Source organism: Pteropus medius, unplaced genomic scaffold, assembly GCF_902729225.1.
Source record: "Pteropus medius unplaced genomic scaffold, Ma_sr-lr_union100, whole genome shotgun sequence".
NCBI lineage: Eukaryota > Metazoa > Chordata > Mammalia > Chiroptera > Pteropodidae > Pteropus > Pteropus medius.
In genome coordinates, this window is record NW_024349800.1 from 47,069,865 (window position 1) to 47,083,177 (window position 13,313).

A 13,313-nucleotide genomic window follows, 5' to 3' on the forward strand; every position below is an offset into this window, starting at 1 on the left:
GGTCAGTATTATTTTAACAATGTCCTTGCAATACTCAAAACAAACATCAATTTATTTCAAAAACGAAAAATGAGAAAGGTCTTAACTGGAAAAATACAAAAAGGATATTTTAAATAAGAAAAAAATCTATAAAGCTAAAAGAGAAGAGGCACAACCTTTATAAATAATGAAATGGACACATGCCCAGAATAAAGAAGAAACAAAATAAAGCTTTTTTGGACAAACCCAAAAAAGAAATATATCCACAATGAAATTATATACTATATAAAACCAAAAGGCAAGCATAAGTTCCTGTTAAGATGAATCTCTAGATTCAAGTAGCCAGAGATTTAGAATCTCTGGTTTTAGAATCAGGCCAACATCTCGACTTTGGCGAGAATAAATTTTGGTTTTCATATGAACAGGAAACTAGAGTATATTGTTACATACATTTTGCATACGCACTGAAACTCCTGTATTTTGCTTCCAAACAACATTATGAGGACATGGAGATTTAGCGTGCAGTTGCAACACAGTGACTTAACACCATGTTGGCACAGCTACTGGCATCCTCTGCTGTTTCATATCTCTCACTTTTGTCTTCAGAGGGAAAACTCACAAAACGTTTTCTTGTATGTAACAATATTCTTTATGGTTAGTATACAGTCTACAGAAGGTTATCACTCAAAGGCAGTTCCACAAATTTTACTTACAAAGCTTCTTCCACAATTCTGGGATTTTAAGATAAACATATTTTGTAAGTGTCACAGTTATCAGCATATTTTTAGCATGTTATTCTTAAGAAAATAATATAAACATTATAACAGAACATCAATATTTAAGCACAGACAAGCCTTTTGAATAAGTAAAAGATAACGTGTATATAATTTTCACTCATCCATAAAAATGATAATCTCCTAACCAATAGTAGAATGTATATTTTGAGAATTTTTTTTTATTAATGATGCCATAAGACATGCACTCATTATTACCCAGGCCTATCTTTCTCACCAGTAGGCATTTAGAACAGCTGACTGATGTTAGAGATGTAGGAGACAGCCTAGGACAAGACTTTTTTCCTACTGAAGTCAAGTGGTACAGAGAGGTACTGAGAATTTGAAACTTGCTGAGTAGAAATACTAATAAACCAGGGAGACATTTAAAAGCCACAATTCCATACTGCTTTTTCATATGATCAAATGCCAAGACCCTGTTCATTTAGATTACAAATAACATGCTTCTGTGTGTCCCTTCTAATAGTATAGATAATCTTTTTTTAAAAAAATCAGCCTTTTATCCCTCCGTGGTTAATAAAATAGGAGACTGTCTTATGAGAGCATTTATCAACTGTGCACCTGCCTTATGTGGCCCTCTAGCACTGCCATAAATCTAACCTCTGTTGCAATAAAGGGGTCAAAATGAATTAATATCTGCCAAGTGTCTGATGTCTAGACTGAAGGTGGTAGGAGGCATTACTAATCAATGAGCGTATATGTGTGAGATGCTGAAAACAGATCTACAAAAGTCTGTACAAACCTAAACTGAATATTGAGCACTATAATATTCATGCACTGGACTAAGGCCTCAGAAATGAAAAGAAAAAAGACACAGTATCTACCCTAAAGGAGCTCAGAACCCAAAGGAGAGACAGAAAAAAACATCACTGATTATAAAAAAATATGAAAAAAGTGACTAAGACAAATGTAAAGAGCACAGTGAGTAAGAAGAGGGAATTTCAGCAACCTGAAGAGGTCAGGAGATTGTCCGAAGTGGAAAAGGCATGTGAACTGTTTTGAAGGGCCAACAGGGGCTACCCAGATGACTAGGAACAATTTAGGAAAAGAAATAGCGTGAGAAAGTACATCCCACACAGCTGGAATGACGATAGGAAGTGGGGTCACAGCAAGAAACAAGACCAGAAAGGCCACACAGACAGACTGAACTTGGGCAACGGTCTGCTGACTACATGCAGGGCACCATTTTCTGAAGCACTGCAAAGGACACAAAAACACATAAATCTCGACTGTTTTCCGAGGAACACGCTGGCCAGCCTCAGTTTGGATGTAAAGTGGTCTTCGATTCTGTGTGAAATCTCAGCAGGCTCCTCACCTTCCCTAAGAGAATCCTACTCCCAGCAGTCGCTAGTAAAGCCCTTGGCCATGCACTTCACTCATGATACAAAATATCTGTACAACAGATGCTTTGTGAAGAGTTATCAAACTCGGTACAAACCAATTCTCCCCAAAATCTTAGTGAGTGAAATACGCAGTCTCTCCATATCTCTAGAGCTAAGATACAGGAAATCCACATGCAGCCCACGTTTCGACCTCTTATGAGGCTGCTTTTACTGACTGCTCTTTTTCATTCTGCCACAGCCAATGTGGGAGAGCTCCCTGAGGCTATGTGGAACATTTAACATAAAGAGAACACAAAGCTATGAGGACGCTGGGCATGAGAGTACACAGTGTCCTGTAAGGAACCGTGGCAGATCGTCCTCTCAAGTCCTTCAGAAATGATCATGCTTCTTCTGAGCATGTGGCGTGCTTTAACCTTACGGACCTCGTCAATGATACCATTCAGTTTCCCTCCACGAAAGGTGCCAGAAAGCTCAGGGTCAATTTATGAACCCATGTTTTATAGGAACACAGAAACCTGTAACATATAGTTTGTATATTAACCTTACAACATATGTATGAACCTTGTAACATATATCGTATACTAACTTCACACTCTTATTTTCCCTTTACCTTAATTTCTTTTATGTTGTGGCATTGCTGTTATTGTAGCGGACATATTTACATTTAAATCTTTATTAGAACTTTAAATCTTTACTGGAACATAGCAGGGTATAAAATTACATCAAGCAGCTAGCTGACTGGTTCAAAAAACTTAAAGGGTGTCTATTATATGCCAGGCCTGTGCTGAAGGCTGAGAATAAAAACCGTCAATGGGAAAGACTTGAAGCTTATGGTCAGGAAACGTGAGTTAATGGACAAAACAGACAATTAAACGACTGATAATACTGTAGGAAAACATTTACATAGGGCAGATATAGTAGGAAAAGCATCTCTACAGGGAACACAGAAGTCTAACATAGCTGGAAAAGCTTCTCGCATGGCCAGTTATCTAGGCTGCAGCCTACAGCCCGAGTACGAGGAGCTGCGCTACAGTGGCGAGGGCTCCGAGTACTGGGAGATGATGGCAGTTCAGTAAGGCTGGGACACATGGTGCCACAAAGGAGGTGGGTGAGGAGGCCAGAGGTAAGCAAGGACGAGATCATAAAGAGCCTGGTAAATCATGTTAAAGAAAGTAGATTTAGCCTTGGAGCACTGTGAAACCCAGGAAGAGCTGAGCTGGGAGCTGACACGATCACATCTGCACTGCAACAGTTACTGAGGGCTTCCTATTTTCCAGGCTTTATGTACATGGCTGCAATGAATCTTCATAAGGGTCCTACAATATCGTTTAAAGTAAGTACTATAATTACCATATCTTACAGATGATGAAACAGGTTTACTGAGTGAAAGTGACCCGACTAGTCACACTGCTAATCCTGGTGAAGCTAGAATTCTAACCCAGGCCTTTTGACGCCAGAGCCTAAGAGTCTAACAACCTCACTTAAAGGTTTGACAGTCCAGCTACAATGTAGAGAAAGGACTGGTTAAGGGGAGACCAGAACTAGGAAGACCAGCTGAGCAGCTGCACGATAATTCGAGGGAGATATGATGGCACTGAGAATGAAGAGAAAAAGATTAATTTGAGAGATGCTGACGAGAGAAAATCAAAAGGCCTTGGTTGGGATTTCAGGGCATGTGAGAAAGGCTGAGGGAGAGGAGGCAAGACATGACTTCCAGGTTTGTGACTTGAGCAACCGAGTTAATGATACATAGTTGTTAAGACAAAGGTTCTACAGCCAGACTCCCAGCTCTGCTATTTAAAAAGTGGGAATCTTGTACTATTTAACTTTTCTGTACTTCAGTTTCCTCATGCATAGGATGGAAATGATAATAATACCTTCTCCAAGAATTAAATGGACTAATCCACGTGAAGCACTTAGAATAATACTGGCACATAAGCACTCAATATCGTCATTACCGCCACCACCATTCTGAGGTGTGGGGGTTATAAGAGGAAAAGGGGAAATGACAAGTTCAGTTTTGAACACATTGAAGCTGAAGTGTCTACAGAGCCTCCAAGTGACAAAAATCACATTTATGGCTCTGAACTGAGAAAGGGCTTTGGAATAAGGATTTAGACTTAGGAGCCATAGCACATGGATGATCATTGAAGCCACCAACTCGAATAACATGGCCCAGGAAGAATGTGTGGAGTGAGAGAACAAGGGAACCTTTGTTTCTTTGAGAGCCTTATGAGGAACATAAACATTCAAGGGACAGATCGGTATAAAGAACCTGCAAAAGAGTCTTGAGAAGTAGTCAGAGAAGTAGAAAAAATGAGAAGCTAAGGAGAGAGCTTATTTCAAGAAGAATCAGCAGTTCCAGATGTTGCTAAAAGGGAAATAACATAAGGCTGAAAGGTATTAACTGGATTAGAAATAAAATCCTTGCTCTTAATGTTAAGTCTAGGAGACAGGGCTGCAGCAGTCCTATTTGGAAGATAAGAGGTAACATGCATTAAAGAAACTATTAGTATAAGGTCTACTGTGCTAAGTCCTATTAGAGAGGAAAAACATTGAGTCCAGATAACTACTAGCTGGGGGAAACAGGACTCTTAGAAGATCATTAAAAGAAGAACAGTATTTGGAGTTTAAAGAGCAAGGCATTGCAGGTTTTAGCTGGACAGACATAACCAGAAGCAAAATTCAGAAAGCATAAGGCACAGTCAGGAACAGTCTATTAATTCAGATTGACTCCCATTGCATGAAGTGGGGTTCTGAGAAGTAAAATCTTAAAAGAAGATTGGAATCATATTTTAGAAAGTCCTGACCAAAGAATATGGAGGTAATATAAATATTTAAATACCTTTCCTCCCTGGAAAATGCTTAATCTTTAATTCTCTGCTTATATGCTACCTCTTCAATGTCAATCTAGGTAAAGACAGACTAACCTTTCTTGTCTTCAAGTTACTTTCTATTCATGTCTCTTATGACACTGCATTATAATGTTTCTTAAACCTTATGCTACTCAAAGGAATGGGCTGTGTCTTGATACCTCAGTAAGCCAAGCAACATATGTGCCCAAGAAACATTTTCAGAACAAAATAAACATATATGTGATTAAATTAGAGTGGTACTTTGTGGATACTGTTAGCTGTGTGCAATATGGATTCACAAAGGAGAAACCAGAGGCGGACCAGTCAGAAAGCTAGGAAAAGTGAAAAAGAAATAATAGGATCCCATGTATGGGGCCACTGTGAAAATATAGGAAGGTGGGATGTTTCTAAGAGATGCATCCAAGGCAATGTTGAATTTGGTGACTGAATGAAATGGGGCAGAGCATAAAACTTTTTTAAAAACTAAAAAAAGTATTTACTTTTTAAAAGTAATTAGACTTAGAAATACATCCTTGGAAACGTATCCTAAGAAAAGAATTACAGAGATTCATGCATACTTTAGTATTATTTATAGGGGTGGAACACTGGAAACAATTTAAATTCTGAACAATAGAGGACTAGTTAAATAAATAGCAGCCCCCCTATTTGATAGACTACTATGCATATGTTACTATATCATACTTAAAAAGTTATGTAAGGATAATGAAAAAAGTATATAGTCAGTTAAAAAAACTTTATAAAACAAAATATATGATTTGACCCTAATTTTGTCTTATCTATATAAAAATGTGACAAAACACAGAACGAATGAGTACATGTAACAAGGCAGGTACTGAATATTTCTGAGAGGTGACTGGCAAGATTATAAATGTCTTTTTCTTTGTAATTAATTCTCTAAATATTTTTTACAATAAATATGTTCTGTTTTATAATAAACAAACATCTTTTTTGTAGCGAGTAAGCTAGTTTGAGAAAATCAAGTCAGGCTATTTTTTTGAGAGTTGGTGGCAAAAATACAATTTGAAAGAACACATAGTTTAAGCAGCACGTTTTTTTGCTGTTGTTTTGCTTTATTTTAAGGATCAGAAAAATGGAGAAGGAGCTGATAAACACAGGATCCAGAAAAATAAAAGATGCTTACAAGAAAGGATAGCCTCGATGTATTTTTCTGCTTAAACAAAATGCATAATACAGCCTAGGATCCCAGGAAGAAATCTTGGAGAGGTAAAACAACCTGCAAACATGACATTTTTGTAGTATTTACAATAGAAAAACTGTTAACTTATTACATAGTGGGAAGAACAAGGCCTTTGGCATCAAACAGACCTGGGTTTAAGACATGGTGCCTCCACTTAGCAGCCGGGTGACCCTGGCAAGTTGCTAAAGAGAGCTGGTCTCCTCAGGTGTGGCAGGGTGCAAACGCCACCCAGCACAGTTATGAGAACTAAGCGATCTGTATGAAAGCGGTGAGTGACGTAGCTGTCATCCCAGACATCTACAGACTGTGATTAGGCAGTTCTGAGACTGGACCTGAGTACCTGTGTTTTAAAAAGCTTCCTGAATGAGTCATTACACGGGTGAAGGAAAGAAATGTGAACAATTCAGTGCTTGGCACATGGTAAGTACTTGATAAATGTTAGATGGTTGTTTTTATGTACAGAATATAGGGCTTCTATCATTTTTCATTAAGACTGTCATGACTTTTTTCATTAAACAAAACGACAAGATCTGTCCTAAGTAAGCATCTCAGATGTTTTTGCTATCAGAGAAGGGGGAGAGGGCTCAAATGAACAAAGAAAACAATATAAATGCCATTTTTGGTCGAAAGCAGTACCATGGCATTCAAAGATTCAATATCAGTGACTCCAAAGGTCTCTGACATATGGTCATGTATAATTTTGCTGAGGCAAATTTGAGTCATTTCTGCTTCATGATGTGGAGGACCAAGTCACTTAGTTGATCTGTACGCTTTTTTATCCAAATTTCATTTAGGTTTTGTTGTATTCTATTCATCACCATAAACAGACAAAAGTTTCATTCTTTATAAAATGGCCTCAACTGCTATGCTAAAGATATCTGCGAATTTAGGGAAATGTAAAAGGTCTCAGAAATAGTCTAGCAAATGTCAAAGATCTACTGTACAATTACATTTAACATAAGGGAAAGGTCTTATCCTATTTCATAAATAGTTTCCAGCAATAAAAGGTCGCATAGAAAGGTCAGAGTACATGGCATTCAATGCACCCAATATTTTAATAATTCGTCTGCCTTTCTTCCTGGCCTCCTATAACAGGCTGGCTGTTAGGAAAGGTCTTCAAAATACAATCCTGGGGGAAGCTCACCAACTAAGACAAGTGCAATGTGAGCCACAAAGAGTAGTGGCTCCTGTTGGCCATCTTTACTAGATACAGCCACTGCAGGCAAGAGACTAATAGTATTATCAGTAGGTAGCTGTATACAAAGCAAAAAGTTCAAGAAATTAAATGGTCTAACCATGCTTTGGAAGACTGAGCTGTTTATGGTTGGTATACTGCTTTTACTTCTTAGGTAACTAATACCAACTTTCTCAGAGTAGATGGGAACTACAGTAGACCAAAACAAGGGAGCCAAAGATAGAGCTATCAGATACCGCATTTGTAATCTGGGCATTAAGTCAGTAATTCTCTCTCCCTGGATATAGACTGAAGACTTTTGATCAGGTGTGCTGATCCAAATTACCTAATGGGAATTTATTTTTTTCTTTAGTGGTTAACCCTATAACCCCTAGAAGGAAAGACAGTACTCCTCATTCCTTCACATTTAGAATTTAGGTATATGAGCTAAATATGGATTGAAATATGAATTGTTTTACTTTGAATTCAAAAAACATTTTATTTCAAACCCAAAACTTTAATAGATCCATACGATTTAGAGTCTTAACACATGAGCTGAATTTGCTGGATTGATGTGATCAAGAAAAAGAAAAAATAAAAACCTGATTATTTGGGGGCAGAAGATACATTTTTCAACAATAATGGCTCCATACGACCTTCTTAATACTGTCTGTTACTCTACAACACAAGTCTTCAGCTCAAATTGGTTTTGCTTAGCTGACTGCTAAGACAATGGCCCAAACTCTGCTCTTTCTTATACTCTTCTTTTCCCGTCCTCAGCCATTCTCATTTTTTATTGCCTATTTTTATTCTAACCTCGGTCTCTAAGTTCCAATGGAAATTCAGCTTCTTGAAGAAGCCTTACCTGAGTATTTCAGCACTACATGATCTCTCTTTACAGAACACTCCTAAAATTACTCAGCTAATATTTATGTTATATACCATAAAACTCAGCATGTAATTATATAGTACTATTACTTTTTAGACTTTTTCCCATGTGTATTATTCTTATCTACCCATGAAGATAGTAAACTGCTGGAAGGCAAGGTCAATCTTAACCAAGATATCCCTTCCTAAAAATATGAACTGTTATCCCTCACCCCCAATTACTTTAACCTAATTTCAACTTGTTTCGAATGTGCACACTTGTGCTGCCTAATGGTGAAAGTAATCATTGCATGGGTACAACTCAGTAATTGGCTTACAAAACATAACAGATCCAAATAATGGTTGCACCAAATCATTATTTGTCTAAAATCAAAGAAGAATAAAGCTATTGTTACAAAACGAAGCACCAAATATGATAAATACAACTAAATTTTGGTGCACTGAGTTAAAAGTTTACTAAGGTGTGTAATTTAAAAAGTTCTCATGTAAAAGCCTCTTTTCTCTAAGTTAGCAACCTCCTTTGGGGTTAATATAGTACTGAAAAAAATTATATAACCATATATTGAAATGCTCTGTGATTAGAGGTACATATAAAATAAATCATCCATGACGGATACCAATCAGTGCAATATATAATGCTGAGATGTGCTAGAACACTATGCTTGTCTTACTTTTCAGATAAGAAAATAATATTCAACTCAATACTGATTGAGTCTCTACTATGGGCATGACTTTCTATATCTTTAAGAAGGTTATGATCTAGTAACTGTATAAAGCTAGTACACAGATGATAGAAATCAAGGTACTCAGGGCAAACTTTTTGCAATTATTATTACAGGAATAACAAATCTGTATAAAGTTATATAATGGGCATTACATTTCAAGATAAGTATATATTTTCTAAATGTTCTTGATGACAAAATATATTCTAAACAGGCACAAAAACTACTTGTTTTTCTCTTATTCAGGGCTTCCTGATATGACTTTTTATCCTTATCCTCTTGATGTCCTAAACTCCTAATTTTCTCATTTCTGCTATTAGATGTGAGCAAAACTAAATTCAGTTACATGTGTGAGCAGTAAAGATATTATTTAATGATAATTGGTTTTAATATGTGGTCTCCAGGATTCCAGTAGTATATTTATCTATAATGGTCATTTGTTTTAACAGCAAGTTTCTTTTTCAAACTGAATATCAAAAGCAGATCTCAGGTGCCTAAAGATCAGAAGGTTGTGCTGAGCCCTGTCTGAGTCAGAATCCTTTTCTAAAAGAATACTCTGGCCTAGATGACTTCTAAGATCCTCTTCACCCCTGATTCTTAATGAAACTTTTTCTTTTCACTTGATGTCCCCACCCCCGCCACCCCCACCACCAAACTCCTGCCCAAAGCACAGCTGCCTGCCCTGCATTCTCCACCTGATGCCCCCTTGGCTGTGCTGGCTGCCTGTCATTTCATAACCACCTCTCTGTGACCACTATCTCTCCACGATCTGGCCATTTAGCCTTTTTTTCTTTTTAAAAATCTCTCTTGAAGAAAACCATCCAGATCACTATTGTTAAAAAGGTGCTTTATTAACAAAATTCACACTACAAATATGAAAGGCACCAAGTTACAGTAGAGAGAGCATGGTTATTCAGTCAGATAAACCACATTCCAATAATTTTGATGAGCTTCTTCAATTCACCTCAATTTCTGCTTCAATTTGTCCTACAAGTTAAATATTAATAATGCAACTACCATGTAGGGTTGTTGTGAGGATTAATTGACAGAATACTTAGCATAATGCCTGGTATGTAGCAAATAATAAATGTTAGCTGCTGTTATAATCATCATCATCATATTTTTTATTTCTATTATTATATAGGTCCCATTCTACTTTTCTGACTGAAATAAATGGAATCATCTACTTTTCTAGCTGAAGCAAATGGAATCATCTATGTTTCTCTTTTTTACAGATATAAAGAGGGAGGAAATCAGCTGCCAGTTCTGGCAGGAAAAATTATATACTGTGGTTGTTGACTAGTGCTCTGAGTAATGACTAAGTAATACGAATTCCCTGAAGTTATAAATCAGCTTGCTACTAACATATTTTCCAGATTTTAGAACAGAGCTCCATTGACATATCTTTATCCACTATAAAATAATCTCTCAATTACCCTGCCTACACTCAGGTCTTTATTAGCAAAAGATGTATTCCAAGATCATGCTTGTATTAACAGAGAAATCCAGTAGATGAATATGTTCCATGATGTCAGAAATCATTAAATACTATAAATTCACAGATTATGTGAGGAAATAAAAGACATATTGTTGAATGAGAAGGGAGAGTCTGAATTGGAAGCCACATTAAGTGGTACCATGATAGAAAAAAAGTTAAAAATAAAATCACTGTTTAATTGTCTCAGTGCCTCCCTCTCCCATTCCATGGGCAAAAAGAACTGCATTCACCATGAGCTTCTATGGGTAGATGGACACTCACTATTCAATATATGACATAACCCATCAAGCCCATGAGTCCATTCCATATTAGTTATAACAGAATTCCAAAAGCAAGCTAAGCTAATAGAGGCAGTATTTTCGGTTTATAATGTGATTTTGGTTTGACGGTACATTTCTTTAAAATCATGGGTAATTCGTTGTAAAAATGCTTCATCTTGGCAGAGTTTATTAACTGAGGTTATACTTTGTATCTTAAAGCACATTAAACCCTAAAGAAATAACAATGATGTCATTTACGAAAAAAAGTAAGAACTTTATACTTACATAATGTTCCAAGGTCTTTCATGTTAGGAACAAGCAGTTTTGTGACAATGTAGCAATTACCAGATGAAGGTGATAATTTGTCATAGGTGTCACCATTATACAATATGACTTGCTAGAAATCAGAGTAGAGAATAGAAACGTGCAAACAAGATTTTTCTTCTGCTAGGTGGCTGGACTTTGAATTATTCTTATAAAATTAACACTTCAGCATGTTTCTGGGTAGTTTTTCAAATATATTCATATGTGTACTATTTGTATGTACACATGTGTATATGAACACATAAAAATATAAATATGCAGCTATAATAAAACATACAATTAGTTTTTTTACATAAGAATATCAAAATGTAAACATTTAAATGGGTGTTGGGTATGATATTGTCAGTGGAATCACTTTGTCCCCATAGGCCCTTCAACAGACGTGTGAGGTAGTTAGGAGTATGAGCCACAAACTAGGAAGCAGAAGAATAAGGGTTTATCCCTGACCTACAACAACTGACACACCATCTAGATGCCCGTTCTATTTAACTACTAACTACTATCTGCCTTCCTACTAACCAGAGGCATTTGCTGGAGTGAGTGCAAAAGTGAATGTAAAAATATATTTTAAGCTATAAAGAACTATAGTATAAGTAACTATAGTATAAGATACTTTCAAGACAGTTTTGTTGATTTAAGAAACATATAAAAATAGAATGATGGTCTAATAGTATATTATTTTCCGTCTATTCCAAAAAAGGGGAGAAATGTTTTTTTACAAAGATATCTTTTATATTTCTAAAGAATACAAAATAAAACATTTTAACACATAAGGTCAACGTAATGTAAAAATATAATATCTCATTTCTTGAAATAAAATATGAAAAAGTGCTTGTAAATTCTAAAGGTCTATATTTTTTAGCTATTTTTGCCACTTACATAAAGTGTACTTTGAGATGGGTGCTTACCTTCTCTTAGACGGTCTACTACAAAGGTAAAGCCTGTAGTTCTTGGTTGTAAGACATATTCATATTTCTGGAGTCCATTTTTTTCAGCAAAATCATTACTTCGAGCCTTGCTATTTTCTAAACAAAACAACAGAATATTAGAAGCCATAAAATGAAGATAAAGTGATAGGAAATAGTGCAGAATTTCTTTAATAAAAGTGGCAGCTAATTTTTCTGCAACTATTGAATATAGTACACTGAGAAGATATAAACGCTTTAGTAAATACCTAGTAAAGATCCTATTTATTGAAATTTTGAAATTTTTATGTTAAAGTATCAATAGACTTTTTATAGCAATTTATAAATTCATATTCAAATCTTTAAAATTCTTTAAGAGATTTCATAAAACAGTAAATATACAATGAAAACTGAAATACAAACAAAATCCTAATAAACTAAAATTTTCAGTCTTTTCATAATAAAAATTGAAATACTAAAATATAAGATAAAGTGGTAATAAAACATAAGGATTCCAATATCCAAAGGAAATAACTAGCAATCTGTCATATATATCAGATCAACATTTTTTTTAACCCAATAATTTAGGGCTTCAACACAGAGTGAAATATCTGCCTTGCTCAGACACAGAGCATGCTAATATTACTAACCAAAACCACTCCACAACAGAATAGGCACATGATCATGTACAAACATCTGAACATGGTTTGGCTGAATATAGTTACAGAGTCAAGTATATGTTCCAATTGCTGGCAAAAACTTCATTTTCCATTCCATGAGGTAACTTCATAAGTTCCAAGAAGTACCAAACCCATTATTCAGCAAATATATTTGGAAAAAGTAAAGTGTTCGGAATCTGGCTAAACTCCTGGGGGAGATCATGAAATGCCTTCGATGACAGCAGATGTTAGAACCTGCAATCCTCAGCTGCATCCTGAAATTTATAGACTATTCCAAGTCACAAAGAAAAAAACCTATACATAAAAATACAACTTTTCCTAGGAGTAAATTTAAGACCATGAAGTACTCAAAAACCTCAAAAAAACGAACAAAAAAAACCAGATGGATTGAAAATATTCAAAGAATACTCCTATAAAAGATGTTACTTTTATTTAATATATAAATGAGGAATTGAGTCAAAGAATTAAATACCCACAGATGCCCCAGCAAGGCAAAAGTAAAGGCTCTAAACATTAACAGTAATAGGCATCTTTCACATTCATTTGAGGAGAATATCCTGGACATGGGGACTACAAAACACTTATTTCACTGACAACTGGCAGGACCTTACATGGGATGAAGAAGCCCAGGGACACTATAGTGATGAGTAGTTAACTTCTCTTCTCTTTGCT

General features: G+C 35.8%; 1 protein-coding gene across 6 annotated transcripts in view; it reads right to left on the reverse strand.

The window, feature by feature from the left end:
• The window catches only part of LCLAT1 (lysocardiolipin acyltransferase 1), a 149,527-nt gene that overhangs the window by 55,069 nt on the left and 81,145 nt on the right, over window positions 1-13,313 (reverse strand). For all 6 annotated transcript variants that reach the window (XM_039887478.1, XM_039887479.1, XM_039887481.1 and 3 more), the window contains one exon: window positions 11,965-12,081. In XM_039887478.1, coding sequence (XP_039743412.1) covers window positions 11,965-12,081 — 117 coding nt within the window. The remainder of the gene's footprint in view (window positions 1-11,964; window positions 12,082-13,313) is intronic.